The sequence below is a fragment of the Stigmatopora argus genome, chromosome 18 (assembly GCF_051989625.1).
Source record: "Stigmatopora argus isolate UIUO_Sarg chromosome 18, RoL_Sarg_1.0, whole genome shotgun sequence".
In the NCBI taxonomy this organism is placed as follows: Eukaryota; Metazoa; Chordata; class Actinopteri; order Syngnathiformes; family Syngnathidae; genus Stigmatopora; species Stigmatopora argus.
This window is the reverse complement of record NC_135404.1, coordinates 4,783,951-4,798,352: the sequence shown is the minus strand read 5'-3', so window position 1 is coordinate 4,798,352 and position 14,402 is coordinate 4,783,951. Positions and strand designations below refer to the sequence as shown.

General features: G+C 40.1%; 1 protein-coding gene across 1 annotated transcript; it reads left to right on the top strand.

Annotated features, from left to right (window-relative positions):
- Positions 1 to 1,204: 1,204 nt before the first annotated feature.
- Positions 1,205 to 14,343, top strand: st6galnac (ST6 (alpha-N-acetyl-neuraminyl-2,3-beta-galactosyl-1,3)-N-acetylgalactosaminide alpha-2,6-sialyltransferase). Its single transcript, XM_077626507.1, has 9 exons — positions 1,205 to 1,307; positions 5,880 to 6,067; positions 6,901 to 7,078; positions 7,212 to 7,377; positions 9,564 to 9,738; positions 9,791 to 9,929; positions 9,992 to 10,095; positions 12,127 to 12,225; positions 12,287 to 14,343. Exons 2-9 carry the CDS (start codon positions 5,922 to 5,924, stop codon positions 12,555 to 12,557), a joined length of 1,278 nt encoding a protein of 425 aa, XP_077482633.1. The 5' UTR covers positions 1,205 to 1,307; positions 5,880 to 5,921; the 3' UTR covers positions 12,558 to 14,343.
- Positions 14,344 to 14,402: the final 59 nt, after the last annotated feature.

The window sequence follows — 14,402 nt, the reverse complement described above, 5'->3', positions numbered from 1 at the left end:
CTTTGGGCCAGAGGCAGGGGACACCCTAAATTGGTGGCCAGCCAATCACAGGACACAAGGAGACAAACAACCATTCACGCTCAGATTCATACCTAGGGGCAATTTAGAGGGTCCAATCAGCCTACCATGCATGTTTTTGGAATGTGGGAGTACCTGGAGAAAACCCACTCAGGCCTGGGAAGAATATGCAAACTCCACGCAGAAGGTCCAAACCTGGATTTGAACCCAGGTCCCCCCACTGTGAGGCCGGCACGCTAACCACTCATCCATTCAAACATAAAATGTATTACTTAAATCTAATGTAAAAGATTGTTAATTATATTGAAAGTATTAAGAAGAATAAATGTGCACTTCTTATTTACATTTTATGTTTCTTTAGAAAATGTGTTCCATTTTCTGAACTCCGCTAATAATTTAGTTTTTATTTAAATTCCACAAATATAGACTAAATAGAAGACTAAAACGCTGTGATCAAATATGAAAGATTTTCAAAAACATGAACAAAGTGACTGCTATTTTTTCACTAATCATTCAATTCAATATATACATATTAATGAAGTAATAACAGATCGTATTCATCCTCACGAACAAATATTTGGTAGCAGAAAATGTGACATTGACTATCTTTAAATCTTGCTCCAAATGCATTTTTCTTTTATTAAAACTAATTTCCAAAGAGCCTTCCCGCAGGCTCAGAAACGCTGAGTCAACACCTAACGACGATGACGAATGTCTAGCTGACCCGACCGACCCTTGGACTGCCGCCGTTTGTTCACTTTTGCGTCGTACCATCCATTTCTACTGCCATTTAGCAGCTGTTTCCTGTGGTTGCCCACAGCTACATGGACGGAAATAACAATGTGACTGTGAGCAACAATCTCTCTCTCCCTTCCACAGTTTTTGCAATCAACCTTGTAACAGTTGCACTTCAAGAAATACGTGACCTTGCTGTGACTTTTCACTTTTTCCTGATTCAAACCGATATTGTCTCTAACTCCATTTTGCCTTTAGATGTCGTCCAAGCCCAAGCGTCAGGTCCAAAGCTCCGGAGACAAAAGCGGTCCCTCCTCGGAGAGGCCCGCTATCTGCGTTCCCATTGGCTAGGCGTTGGCCCCCGCCGCTCCCTCCCGAACGCCGCCGGCAGCTGTTGCTCTTTCACAGTGGCCCCACCCTGGGGGAGGAGGAACGCGCCCCTGCCACAAACCCCCCCGTGTAGGCTGTCCCCGGCAGTCTGAGACTGCCTCCGATCCCTCAAAGCGTCGCCAAGTTCTCGGAAAGCCGGGCCGAAGGACGCCCAGCTGGACCAGGTGAGGCCTTTCGACCCCTTTAACAAAACTTTCCCTTCCTCCTACTCGCCAGCGGACCGGCGACTCAGTTAGAAATGTCTTAAAACATGCTGTAATTGTGATTAGAAATAGGATCAGATTACAGTTAAAGGCCTGTTAGAACAGAATTGTTGCAAGCAAGTCGTAGTCATTGAAGGCTGAATCTTGTTGGGGGTTGTGAAAGAATACTGAAGGATTCATTTTAATTATCAGCTAGGAATTTGTGTTTATTCTTGTTGCAAGAAAGTTGGAATCATTGTAAGACTCTTATTTTCATGAGCTTGTAATCATGGAGTTTTACCTGTTAGTCAGTGTTGGAAAAGTACTAAAAATATCTACTCAAGTAGGACTATTAAATTGATTATATTGTAGTCGAGTAAGCATTCCGGAGTGACAACCTACTCAAAGTTTTGTTCAAATTGACTCAAAATAAGTTATTTATGTTCTTTTACTTTTGTATGGGTGTGTGGGAGGATACAACAATACACATTTGTAGAAAAAAAATAAGTAAATAACATGTATAATATTAGCAAAGTAGTAACAGAACTGTTTTTTTGCACAAATTTAGTTGGTCTGTGATGGAAATAATTGTATGTTAACTCGATAGCCGTAGCATTTGTTTGGGACGATAAGAAAGTTCAACCAATGTGGCAGCGATTCTTCAAATAATAGTGTTTCTACTATGGGTGGCTTTCTGAAACTGCAGTAATCAGTCAATCAGATGGTTGGCTCGCACTGGCACGCAAACCTCTTTTTTAAAACAAAAATGTCATCGAGTTTAAATTGTATAAAACAAAAGTAAGACATCTGATTAGTAGAAATACTCAAAATACTACAAGAGCAAAATACAATAACTCCTTAGTTAAAGTTATTGAAATAATGGTAGTCATATCTTACCCTAACTTATAATATTTGTATTTTTTCCTTTCTACTTTCACCTCAAAACGTTCCAAAAATTCATGTAAATTGTTTCAATTTCACCCTTAACGTTTATGGTTGATACAAAAGACAAAAGAGCCCATTCATTCACAATGGCAATAACATTTTTTAAAAAAAAATTAAAGTATAGCCACAACGAAAAGGCTTGAGTGCGTTTTTAACTTGTACGGTACAATCTCAAGTTGCGGGACCAATTTTCAATTTTGTATTCTATGCTAAAGTCAATAAGAACTTCCTTCCCCTCCTTTCGTAACTAGCTGTGTGTACTTTGCGATCAACCCTTGTCTGTCTATTTAAACCCTGTGTGTTTGTGAGCCATTGTCGGATTGTCAGCTTTGTTTGTACTATGCCAAGTTGCCATGCTCCCTGTTCCATGTTCCACGTTTCCTCATGTGTTCCCGTCAGGTTTGATTTTGTGATTCGATTTCTAAGTCCTTGTTATTTTTTTAAAGATCCCTACCTTAAATATTAAAGTTTTGTTAGATCACTCCATTCCAAGTCTTTAACTGCTTCCCTGCATTTGGGTCTTAGATTACATTCCACGTTCAACGTCGCACCGAGACGTAACATTTGATCTTTTAATTTTGAATACTTTTTCACAAGATTTGATTATTTAATCGGTGTGCAACAAATCAGTGGTGTGGGGCCTATAATGGGCAGGAAAGTTTCCTGACCTGGAAAAGCCACCAAATCTCCAGTTAGTAACCCAGTATTGCTCTAAAGTGTCCTGGTAGTCCACCACAAGTGCCATAAAATTAGTTAGTCAGTCCAAATGGATTTGAAGTCAAGCGCCGTCAATGGCAGCCATTGAGTTTATCAGATTGTATTAAATTGTTTTGGGTTTGTGGTCAGAATCTTATTAAAATCGCCATTAAATGTGCATGTGGATCTGTATATATACATATATATATATATATATATATATATATATATATATATATATATATGTATATATGTATATGTATGTATATGTATATATATATACCGTATTTTCACAACTATTCGGCGCATCGTATTTTACGGCGCAGTGTCAGTAACGAGTGCTATTTGTGTATTTTAGACACACAAAGCACGCACCGTTTTTTAGACGCATATATATTATATATTATATATGGATGAACATCGAAACGTAATAGCGCTGGCTACCGTAAGTAGCCTATTTCCGGGTTCCGGTGCGCAGTGACTGCTGGGAAATATAGTTCTTGCACGCTACACCCACACGCTAAAAACACGTTTTTAAAAAGGCAACGGAAGCAAAACTGAGTTCGGTTGTACTTTATTTAGACATTTTACAACTTACTCACGTCATCATCACCCACAAATCCATCAAAGTCCTCATTTTCTGTGTCCGAATTAAAAAATTGCCCAAATGAGTCTTCCAAAACGCCGGGTCTCGCGGTTGTAGTTCTTAAGCCTCCGGGAATGACGGCAAGCTCCGAGTTATTATATATAATATATATACATAGTTCACAGTCTAGCTTTGAATGCTCTGTTGACGCCAACATTTAGCGGCAGGATTTCTTTTGTAAATGCAGCCGAAATGACGGCCAGCACCAAATTAGTGTAGTATATATGTATATGTATGTGTGTATATGTGTGTGTATATATACGTGTGTATGTGTATATATATATATATGTGTGTGTGTATATACATATATATATATATATATATGTATGTGTGTGTGTATATATATATATGTATGTGTGTATATATGTGTGTGTGTGTATATATGGGTCATTTTCACATAATTCAGCAAATAACGGTAAAGACACTTTCAGAAAATGAATAATTTACAAAATGCAATTCAAGCATTCTGATTATCTCTAATTAGCAACACTAGCACTGCCTGGAAATATCTTAGCTGGAACTTTAATGAAAACATAATTAATTGAACAACATCATGAGGTGGCGAGTCTGGGTAGCAAGCTATGCTTGTCTCGTCATCACTGCCATTCCATTCACTTTGCTCATCATCACTTCGCTCAACTCCGTCGTCGCTGTCACTTTCCTCACTTGACTCCGTCAGAGGTTCTTTTCCATTGCTCCCACGTCCTTGTTGACAGGCCTTTGTCATCAAAGCATTCCAAGATTTCCAATATGCATATTCTTGTCTTTCAGTAACACTCAGAATTGATAGATCCATTGTACAACGTCATATCCATTTTCCAATCTCCTTTGAAATAATTGTAATTGCTTCTCTGTCAGTTTCCCGTTATAACGGTAAAGACAAAATTTATTAACGGTAAAGACACAACATTCCACCTCAGCCTTTGACATTGGTAGATGGTATTTCTTGGCACTCAGTAAATGATAGTGTTCTGCATGCATACACCATGCCCAGTTCATTAAAAAGCAAAGTAATTATGTTCACCAAGTTTTTAGGACATCGGTAAAGACATGGAATTGTTACGACATTTCACAGGTATGGTCCTTACCTTGGTTTTAGTTTCATTCTCATGGCTTCTGCTTAGCTGGCGTTGACAATATGGCTGACAACATCCTGGTACTTCTCCCACACCAGCCACCTGGTGTATTTACTGTGAATTTTTTGGTGTATTTCTCATGTGATAACGGTAAAGACACACTAACTGATATGAAAGGTACATCAGTAAAACTGTTTGCAGTTGCAATTCTTTTGCATTTTTCTCAAAGACAACTTGAGTGAAAATACTATTGAAACAAATCTAAACAACACATTCTAAATAGAGACAAACAAATAAATCATAACCCGACTTTTCATTCCTATAAACTGTGACACTAGATTCTGGACATCTAACGGAGTGGACAAATTCAACATAAACTGGCTCTCAATGTATTTGTGTCTCAAATAGATTTCTCTTAAAATTGGTGCCAAATGTAGTATAATATGTGGCAAACAAAGCAGTAGTAATTAATTTTTATAACTTTGTAACACATAAAGGGAAAGTCCAGGGCCATATCTTTACCGTTATTTGCTGAATTATGTGAAAATGACCCATATACGCTTATTTATTCTTATTTGTTATCTATTTATGTCTAAAATGTCTTTTCCTGTGTCTGTATTCTCACCCTCTTGCTAGTGACAGTGAAATTTCCCAAATACGGGATGAATAAAGTTACATTAGTTAAATCGAATCTAAAACCGAGTGTCACATTTCTAGTTTGAATGCGGTTGTATGTATACTTACAATGTCTAATTATTGACTGTGAAAATAGTAACCCCCACCCCAAGAAATTTTTGCTTTCGGAGGTCTGGTTTCTCCTGCTGGGATAGGGAGGTTTATCATCAGATTGGTGAAAAACATTCTTTCCATTTGTAGACGCCCCTCCCCCCGTCCTTGTAGTTAACTTTATTGTTCTAGAAAGGGGGTGGAAGAGAGGGCACCAGGCAAGGCTATGTCTCAGTTTACGCCCGTCAACATGACCCGGTGACAGGGGAGAAAATTGACACCTGACCCCCCGCCACCCCCCCAAGCTTGTTGGAGTCTCCTCTATGCCACAAATGGTAAGCCAATTGGCTGAAGAGGAAGGAAGTTGAGCATTAACCGTCGGTATTGATACCGAGATGGCGACATGTACCCGGCAACTGTTGTATGTCGTCGTCTCAAGGATTTTTTCCGTTCTTCTCGCCATAGAATTACGCCAGATCTGGACGCACTCCATTGGTGACGACGGGGATGCCGACGCCAAGGCGTCTGACGCTGGCCGCCGTCACCGTCGCCTCCGTGGTGTGTGTGTATCTCCTGCACGGGAACCTGGAGCCCCCCTTAGCTCTGTCCTGGGCCCACTTACCTCGCGTATCATCGTGGAGCTTGGAAATACTGTAAGTGTCAAATTTTGAAGGGAAAAAAAAGATATTTCATTCATGAAATTATTCAGGGAAGACGGTGGGTGTCAAAGGCAGCCAATGAAAAACTTTTATGTTAAAAAATATTTGAAATAATTCTTCTGAATTTATTTTTTCAATTGGTTTTCTTATCTTGTCCTATTTTGATGTTCTTGTTTTTACATTTATTTTAGTCATACTGAAAAATGGCTACCAACATTTTATGTAATTTTTTAAAATTATCGTTAAAATTCATATATAGTGGTACCTTGAACTACGAGCTTAATTCGTTCCGGGACTGAGGTCGTATGTCGATTTTCTCGTAACTCAAACGAACGTTTCCCATAGAAATGAACTTAAAACAAATTAATTCTTTCCAACCCTCTGGAAAAACACCCAAAACAGGATATTGGATTGGAAAAACATTTTTATTTGTTCTAATTTGCCATCTATTAACAAAGTAACAAATAACTAGTGGTTTAATAGTACTAAAATGTGTTTAATAGTACAAAATATTCCGAAAATGATGCGCACAATAGGATAACGCACCACTTGCCAACTTGCCCGGGAAGTAGTACTCCTCTCATACTAGCGAACAGGCTCCGCCATTCGCACTGACTACCGGGAAATAAAAGACCAGAAAGACAGTGGCCATGATGTTCTTATAAGCAGCCTCTCGCGTCCGCTGTATGCTCGTATATCAAAATTTGTATCTCAAGATAAATATTTGCTCAAAATTTAACTCGTTTCTCAAATTGCTCGTATGTCAAAGTATTAATTATTCATATCTATTTGTTGAGAGTTGCCTCTTTTTGTTGTTGTTTTTGCAGCCAACCTCCATATCCTGAGCCTCGTCGCCACGCCAACCGGACAAGCCCTGCCCCTTCGGCCGGCCCCGCCCCCGCCGGGACAGTACCGGCGCCCTCTCACAAAAACGTTTCGGCCAAGCCCACCGAGTCGCCGTTCATCGGAGACGTTTACGCCAGCCAAGACAATCCGCCGCTAACTGTGAGTCAAGCCAACTCTGACCTAGAAGTAATGTTGTCATTGGTCCTGTGACTCACCACCAATGTTGTCGCAGGGCGGCGCCGTCAGTTGCTTTTTACTGATCCTAACGCGTCGCTTATCTTTACGTGCGCAGGAATGTCCCGACGGTATCCGAAGACTCGTCCCCAAGTCGTACTTGGCCCAGATTTTTTTGGGGAGCGTTCCGGTACTACAGTGGTCCCCTCACGCCACGCCAGACGAATACCACCGCCTCAGTCGTTACGGGGGAGCAAAGGGCTGGGGGGGCCTGACCTACCAAAGTCAGTACCCACATGACAAACAATTCTTCTGATAGTTGACTAATCATATGTAATTTTCCCTTGGTGTATTATTTTATTTTTTTATGATAACACATTTAGCAGGGGGGGCCCGGCGGAGTAGTGGTTAGCGCGTCGGCCTCGCAGTTCCTGGGTCCTGGGTTCAAATCCTCGTCGGTCCACTTGCGTGGAGTGTCCATGTTCTCCCCAGGCCTGCGTGGCTTTGCTCTGGGTACTCTGGTTTCATCCCAGATTCCAAAACCACGCATGGTCGGTTGATTGGACACTCTAAATTGCCCCTAGGTGTGAGTGTGAGCGTGAATGGTTGTTTGTCTCCTTGTGGCCTGCGATTGGCTGGCCACCAATTCAGGGTGTCTCCCGCCTCGTGCCCGAAACTCAGCTGGGATAGACTCCAGCACCCCCAGTGACCCTTCGCGAGGATAAGCAGTTCAGAAAATGAATGAAGGAAAATGAAGAATTTTTTTAACAAATATTTGATTCTACTTTCTTTCATTTTCCATGCTGCTTACCCTCACAAGGGTTGCGGGGGGTGCTAAAGCCTATCCCAGCCAACTCTGGGCACCCTAAAAAGCTGGTCAGCCATTTGCAGGGTCCAAAGAGACCATTCATCCTCACACTCATACTTAGTGGCAATTTAGAGTGTTCAAGCAGGTTACCTTGAATGTTTTTCTGAGATGTGAGAGGAAACCAGAGTAAACGGAGAAAACCCACGCAAGCACGGGGTGAACATGTAATCACCGCACAGGAAGGTTCGAACCTAGGATTTCACCCATGTGAGGATAAAGCAGTTCAGAAAATTAATGAATGATAGGTTGCACAATTTTACGTTAAAAACTTGACCATGTGTCATAATGAAACCGGTTGGAGCAGTAAAACATAGCCAGGCGTGTTCAAGTTCATGACAATAATTCCATGCTTTTGTTTGGTTGGACTTATTTTTTTAGCGTTGGTCGGTCCACTTCAAAACACACCTTCGTTGAGATAAGGCACATATTTCACATGAGAGCAATGTTCCCTCTAATATTTTGTTTGTCTGGGCAGAAAGACAACCTCCCTGAGTACCAGTGTGAGCAACATCATCATTGCTCGCTATGGGCACACACCAGTATCACACCTGCCATAAGCAGGTGCATGTCTACTACACATAAATGATTTAGTAATAATAAAATGTAATGATTAATATCTATGAATGGGCGGCCCGACAGATGAGTGGTTCGCGCGTCGGCCTCACAGCTCTGGGGTCCTGGGTTCAAATCCAGGTTGGTCTACCTGTGATGAATTTGCATATTCTCCCTGGGCCTGCATGGGTTTTCTCTGAGTACTCCATTTTCCTCCCACATCCAGCACCCCCCGCGAGTGATAAAGTGGATAAAGCGGTTCAGAAAATGAATGAAAAAATATCTATGAATAAAACATCTTCATAAATGCCATTAGAATATGCACAAATCCAACTTAAATTTTACCTTATTTTACACATCTGTCCTTCTCACTTCTCATTCTCGTTCAAATGACTTTTCTGCTGAACGTGTCACTTGAGATAGTCAAGTTTCCATTATGCAATATTTTTCCATGATTTTGCTTTGATTTATCTAATAAGGGATAGCACATATTAATGAACATATTTATATTCATGTTAATGAACATATTATATGTAAGATTGTAGCCGAGGGCTAATTTCCATTTATAGTCCATTGTGTAGGTTGAAGACAAATAATCACACATACTAGACACACACGCACACAACCACACAAACACACACACACAGCAGATTTAGACAGTTCTCACCGCATTTCACCGCTTGTTCTTCTATTTGCACAGAAGGAATGTATTAAGAAATATTAAAATGTAATTAAAAAAAGATAGAGGGGCTGTAAAACATGAAAAACATAAGTGAGTGGACAGAGCTACCCATCATGGGAAAAAAAATTGGATTTTTTTTGTGCGCTCCATATGATTTGCTGTGCGCGGAGAAGACGAGAGTAGTGCGCAACTGCGCACGCGCGCAGCTTAGAGGGAACATTGCATGAGAGCTGTCCTTATCATCCATCAGATGGCACAAAATGGCTGCCTTGACTCACCGGTCTCCTCCCAAAAGACAATTTTACAGTTGGTCAATACTAGCTTGCACAATTCGGAAACCGAATGTGAATTTTCATCTTTCCTGTCAGCGCTGTCAGACGCGTTGGCTTATCTCAACTCGTCGGCCAACGGCATCATGTTTGACGACTGGAAGCGTCGTGGGAACTCGTCCAACTGCGTTCGCTGCGCCGTGGTGGGGAACGGCGGCATTCTCAAGGACTCTAACAAGGGGGAGGAGATCGACGCTCACCACTACGTCTTCAGGTGAGATACCGCCGCTGTCCTCAGCGCCAAAGTTCTGATTTTGGGCTTCTAGGACCAACGGTGCCATCTTGGCGGGCTTTGAGCAAGACGTAGGGGTCCGCACCACGCACTACACCTTCTCCACCAACACGCTGATGAACTCCATGGCGAGCTATGCCTCGGTCGGCTATCGAGGGCCACCCAAGACCCAGGTGAGCTCTTCGGGGACTTTCTTCGGAGGACATGACAAGAACTGAATCCGCCCTGCCGACAGGAAACGCGTTACGTGTTTTTACCCGACCACGATCGCGACTATCTGCTGATGAAGGCGGCGGCCCAGCGGACCCCCGTCGAGCAAGGACGAGAACGAGGAAAAGAGTGAGTTCAGTTTTTAGGATATTTTCTCTCCCGTGTGCTCTTTCTTTTTTATTTTCTATTTTTAATCATTTAATCATTGATCATTCCTTACTACCAAATGATTAAAATGTTTACTTCTGTAACAAACATTTTTTTCATAATCTTATTTTTAGGAAATGTAGAATATCAAAAACCTGTTTTTATTTCCATAGTAAATTATTTACGTGAAATTATACAAAATAATTCTGTAATTAGTTCTTTTTTCCCTTATGATATTTTAATTATACAATAAAATTGCCTAATATGTGCATGTAAAAAATGCATATAATGGAAGGGCATTTCTATCATAAAAAAACATTCCATACTTTTCTAATTATTCTTTAAAAAAAATACTAATGAATGAATATTATATACTGACATTGTAATATTCCCCAAAAACTATAAAAATTAAAATGTGAAATTGTTTATTTCCACAATGAACCGTTTTTCCATAATATTTTTTTCCATAAAAAGGGGCAACATTTCAATATCTACTATCATGCAAAGGTTTAATTCCATGGTGAAAGATTTTTTAATAATACTCTAAATCCAATAAAATTGGAAATAATGGAAAAATCAATTGAATTGAAATTGAATACAACAGAAGTTTATATCTTTAATGATTGTTTCTGCAAATTACAAGAATAACAAAAAAGAAAATTATAATTTGCTTACATTCTATATTCCTCATATTTTATTGCTTGCATTTTTTTTTAAATTAGAAAGTCTAAATCTCATCAACATAATAAAATATCAAAATAAACCTTTTTTTATAATGTGCACTCTGAAAAAGTTCCAATATTAAATATTTTTATAAAAAATCATTTTTACATTAAATTTCACAGTGAAGCAATGAATCTTTTCAGATATCAGAATTGGGCCCACAATTGTAATATTATTTAGGAATATAGCCATATTTTACTCACCAAAAATCCTTTTTAACTGTACACAATATCCATCCTCCTTTCTTTCTTCCTTCTTTTATATCGCCATCGAAGCTAATGCTGAAAGGTCGAGCCTGTCCTGTCGTATTTCTGGCATAGTCCGTCTTGAAAATGGCTTTAAATCAACACAACAATATATTTGCGTGTGCAGTTCGCTCCATATACAGTTTGGTAGCTATGGCTAATCACTAGCCAATCATAGTTGGTGAAAGCGATGACGTATCCCTACGCCTGCGAGAAGGCAATGACGTATCCCTACGCCTGCGACAAGGCATTGTGGTGTTGCCAACTCGAAATCTGATTGGTTAAAGCAACAGTCTTATCGACCCTTGTTTAATGCAGCAGAGCCTGCAGAACTGATTGTGAAGGCCTTGAGGCAGATTTCTGACCCTGGCAACAAATAATGGCTGAAATGTGATTGGTTAAATTATTCAATATGAAAACACACATCTGGAAGCAGTGCAACCAGGGGGAAAAGCAATGAAAGGAAGCTAACAGACAATTTGGAATTATTTAATAAGTATTCATGGACAAAATATAATTAACATCAGTCTGTGATTCAGATATTTCTTAGGCCAGCAGAGAAGACCTTGAAGGCCCTGACGGCACACCACTGATGTATACACATACATATATATAAATATATATACATACATATATATATGTGTATATATATATGTATATACATGTATATATACACACATATATAAATATACATGTGTATATATATATATATATATATATATATATATATATATATATATATATATATATATATATATATATATACAAACATGTATATTTATGTGTGTATATATACACACATCTGGAAGCAGTGCAATCAGGGGGGAAAGCAATGAAAGGAAGCTAACAGGCAATTTGGAATTATTTAATAAGTATTGATGGACAAAATATAATATTTGATTCAGATATTTCTTAGGCCAGCAGAGAAAGCCTTGAAGGCCCTGACGGCCCGCCACTGGAGTACAGTCACCATTGATGCCTATAACCGTCCAATCCATTTTGACTGGGCCGTCATTTGCAGTCAACTAAATATAATTTGATGTAGTGTTTTCTCCCCCAGTCCGACTAAATACTTTGGGAAGAACGTGACGTCGACCCAGTTGAAGATGTACCACCCGGATTTCATCCGCTACATCCGAAACAGGTGAGCCGTCCTCTCGCTTGGTCACCGTGAAAACCAGACTTAAGATTTTCCGTCTGTGCAGATTCCTTCCGTCCAAAACCTTAAAAACCAAACACAGAAACATCTACCGTCCCTCCACCGGCGCCGTCATGCTGCTGGCGGCCCTCCACACGTGCGACCGCGTCAGCGCGTACGGCTTTATGACCCCGCAGTACAAAAAATACTCGAACCACTACTACGACCGGAAATACCAACCGGTGGGATTCTACATCAACCACGACTACAAGTTGGAGATGAACCTTTGGCAGACGTTGCACCAAGCAGGCCTCATCACACTGTACATGCGTCCGTGAACGCATCTTAACTCTTGATGTCCAATCAATTACAGTGGTACCTCGAGATATGAGCTTAATTTGTTCCGGGACTGAGCTCGTATGTCGATTTTCTCGTATTTCAAATGAACGTTTCCCATAGAAATTAACTAAAAACAACCCTCTGAAAAAAAATCCAAAACGGGATATTAGATTGGAAAAACATTTTTATTTGTTCTAATTCGCCATCTATTAACAAAGTAACAAATAACGAGTGGTTTAATAGTACTAAAATCTGTTTAATATTACTAAAATTAGACGGATTTCGCGGAGGGGGGGGGGACTTTTTTCACGGCAACACGCTCGTAACATAACAAACTAATTTAAATGAACTTGGATTACTTTGCAGACACACTCAAAAATAAGTTTAATCTAACTTTACACTAAACTTAATTCTAATTTTGTTTTAAATTTTGATACCTTTCTTCTCCCATTGCCTCTATTTGCTCCGCCTCCACCCTGACTTTAAGATGCAACCTATCGAGGGTTGTTTGGTTTTGTATTTCCTTCAAAATATTCCCAAAATGATGCACACAAATGTCCTCACAATAGGATAACGCACGACCACTTGCCAATGAGAAGTAGTATATACTCCTCTCGTATTATCGAGCAAGCTCCTCCGCCATTCTGCACTGACTAACGGGAAAAAAAACACTGAAAAAATGCAACGCTCCGCCCAGTGCTCGTAGAGACATTACACGAGGGAGTTGCGGGGAGAAAGACAGTGGCCATGATGTTCTTATGAGCAGCTTCTCGCGTCCGCTGTATGCTCATATATCAAAATTTGTCTCGTATCTCAAGATAAATATTTGCTCGAAATTTTACTCATATCTCAAATTGCTCGTATGTCGGGGCACTCGTATGTCAAGGTACCACTGTATTGGTAATCACTAGTAGTCAATCATGTTCATTCTCTGTCAGCCTTCCACTTTGAATGGATCGGACGTCTATCGACGACAATGGCAGCTCAATCTTCCAATGCTCCTGGAAGCTTCATTCCGAAAACCCCGTGATCACTCCCGAACGCACGTCATGTGTCGTCGCTCTCGAACGCTCCTCACTGAAGTACTTGAACGTTTCTGACCACTCCCAGAATGCCCCTGAAAATGCAACACAAATCGCTCTTGAAGTTCACTTTATGCACTTGAACACTCTTGGTGAAGTCTTTCACACGTCCCTCAATTTGCGACCACTCCCGTACGAACTTCCCGATTGCAGAGGAACGTGTTGTTTATTTATTCGAAGCGCATTTGCACGTCCACGGGCGCCGGTTTATTGTGTTCTGATTTCTTTTTGGAGGAGAAAAAGTGCCCCGCTGAGCCACAGCGTTTGCTCGGCAAGTCTCCACGGCAACCGCCAACCGGACTACTGTTGCTAGGTTAGCGACAAGCTTGAACGCTAACCGCCCGCCTGCCCATATTGGCCTTAGGCACTATCATTGTGATGGGCGTTTTCCAAAAAGAAACATGTTGGGAAACATTTTTTTCTTTAGTTTGTTTAGTTTTTTCTTTCCATCATACTTCCCACAATTATTGTGACTGTTTTTTTCCTCTGGAATCATGTTTCTAATTTTGACTTGCTTTTAGACAGACATGTTTACGTTATGGTAACCCCCTCATGCCTGAATTTACGTAAAACAAATTGTAGGAATACACAAGTACATTACATTTATCCATTTAAAAAAATGTCAATTGACAGATAAAGCTACAAATGACAAAAATGTTAGATGAAAAAAATCAAAAATATGAATGCAAGTAAACAAAGAATTTATATACCGTAATTACTCGAATATAACGCGCACTCGAAAATAACACGCAGGTAATTTTG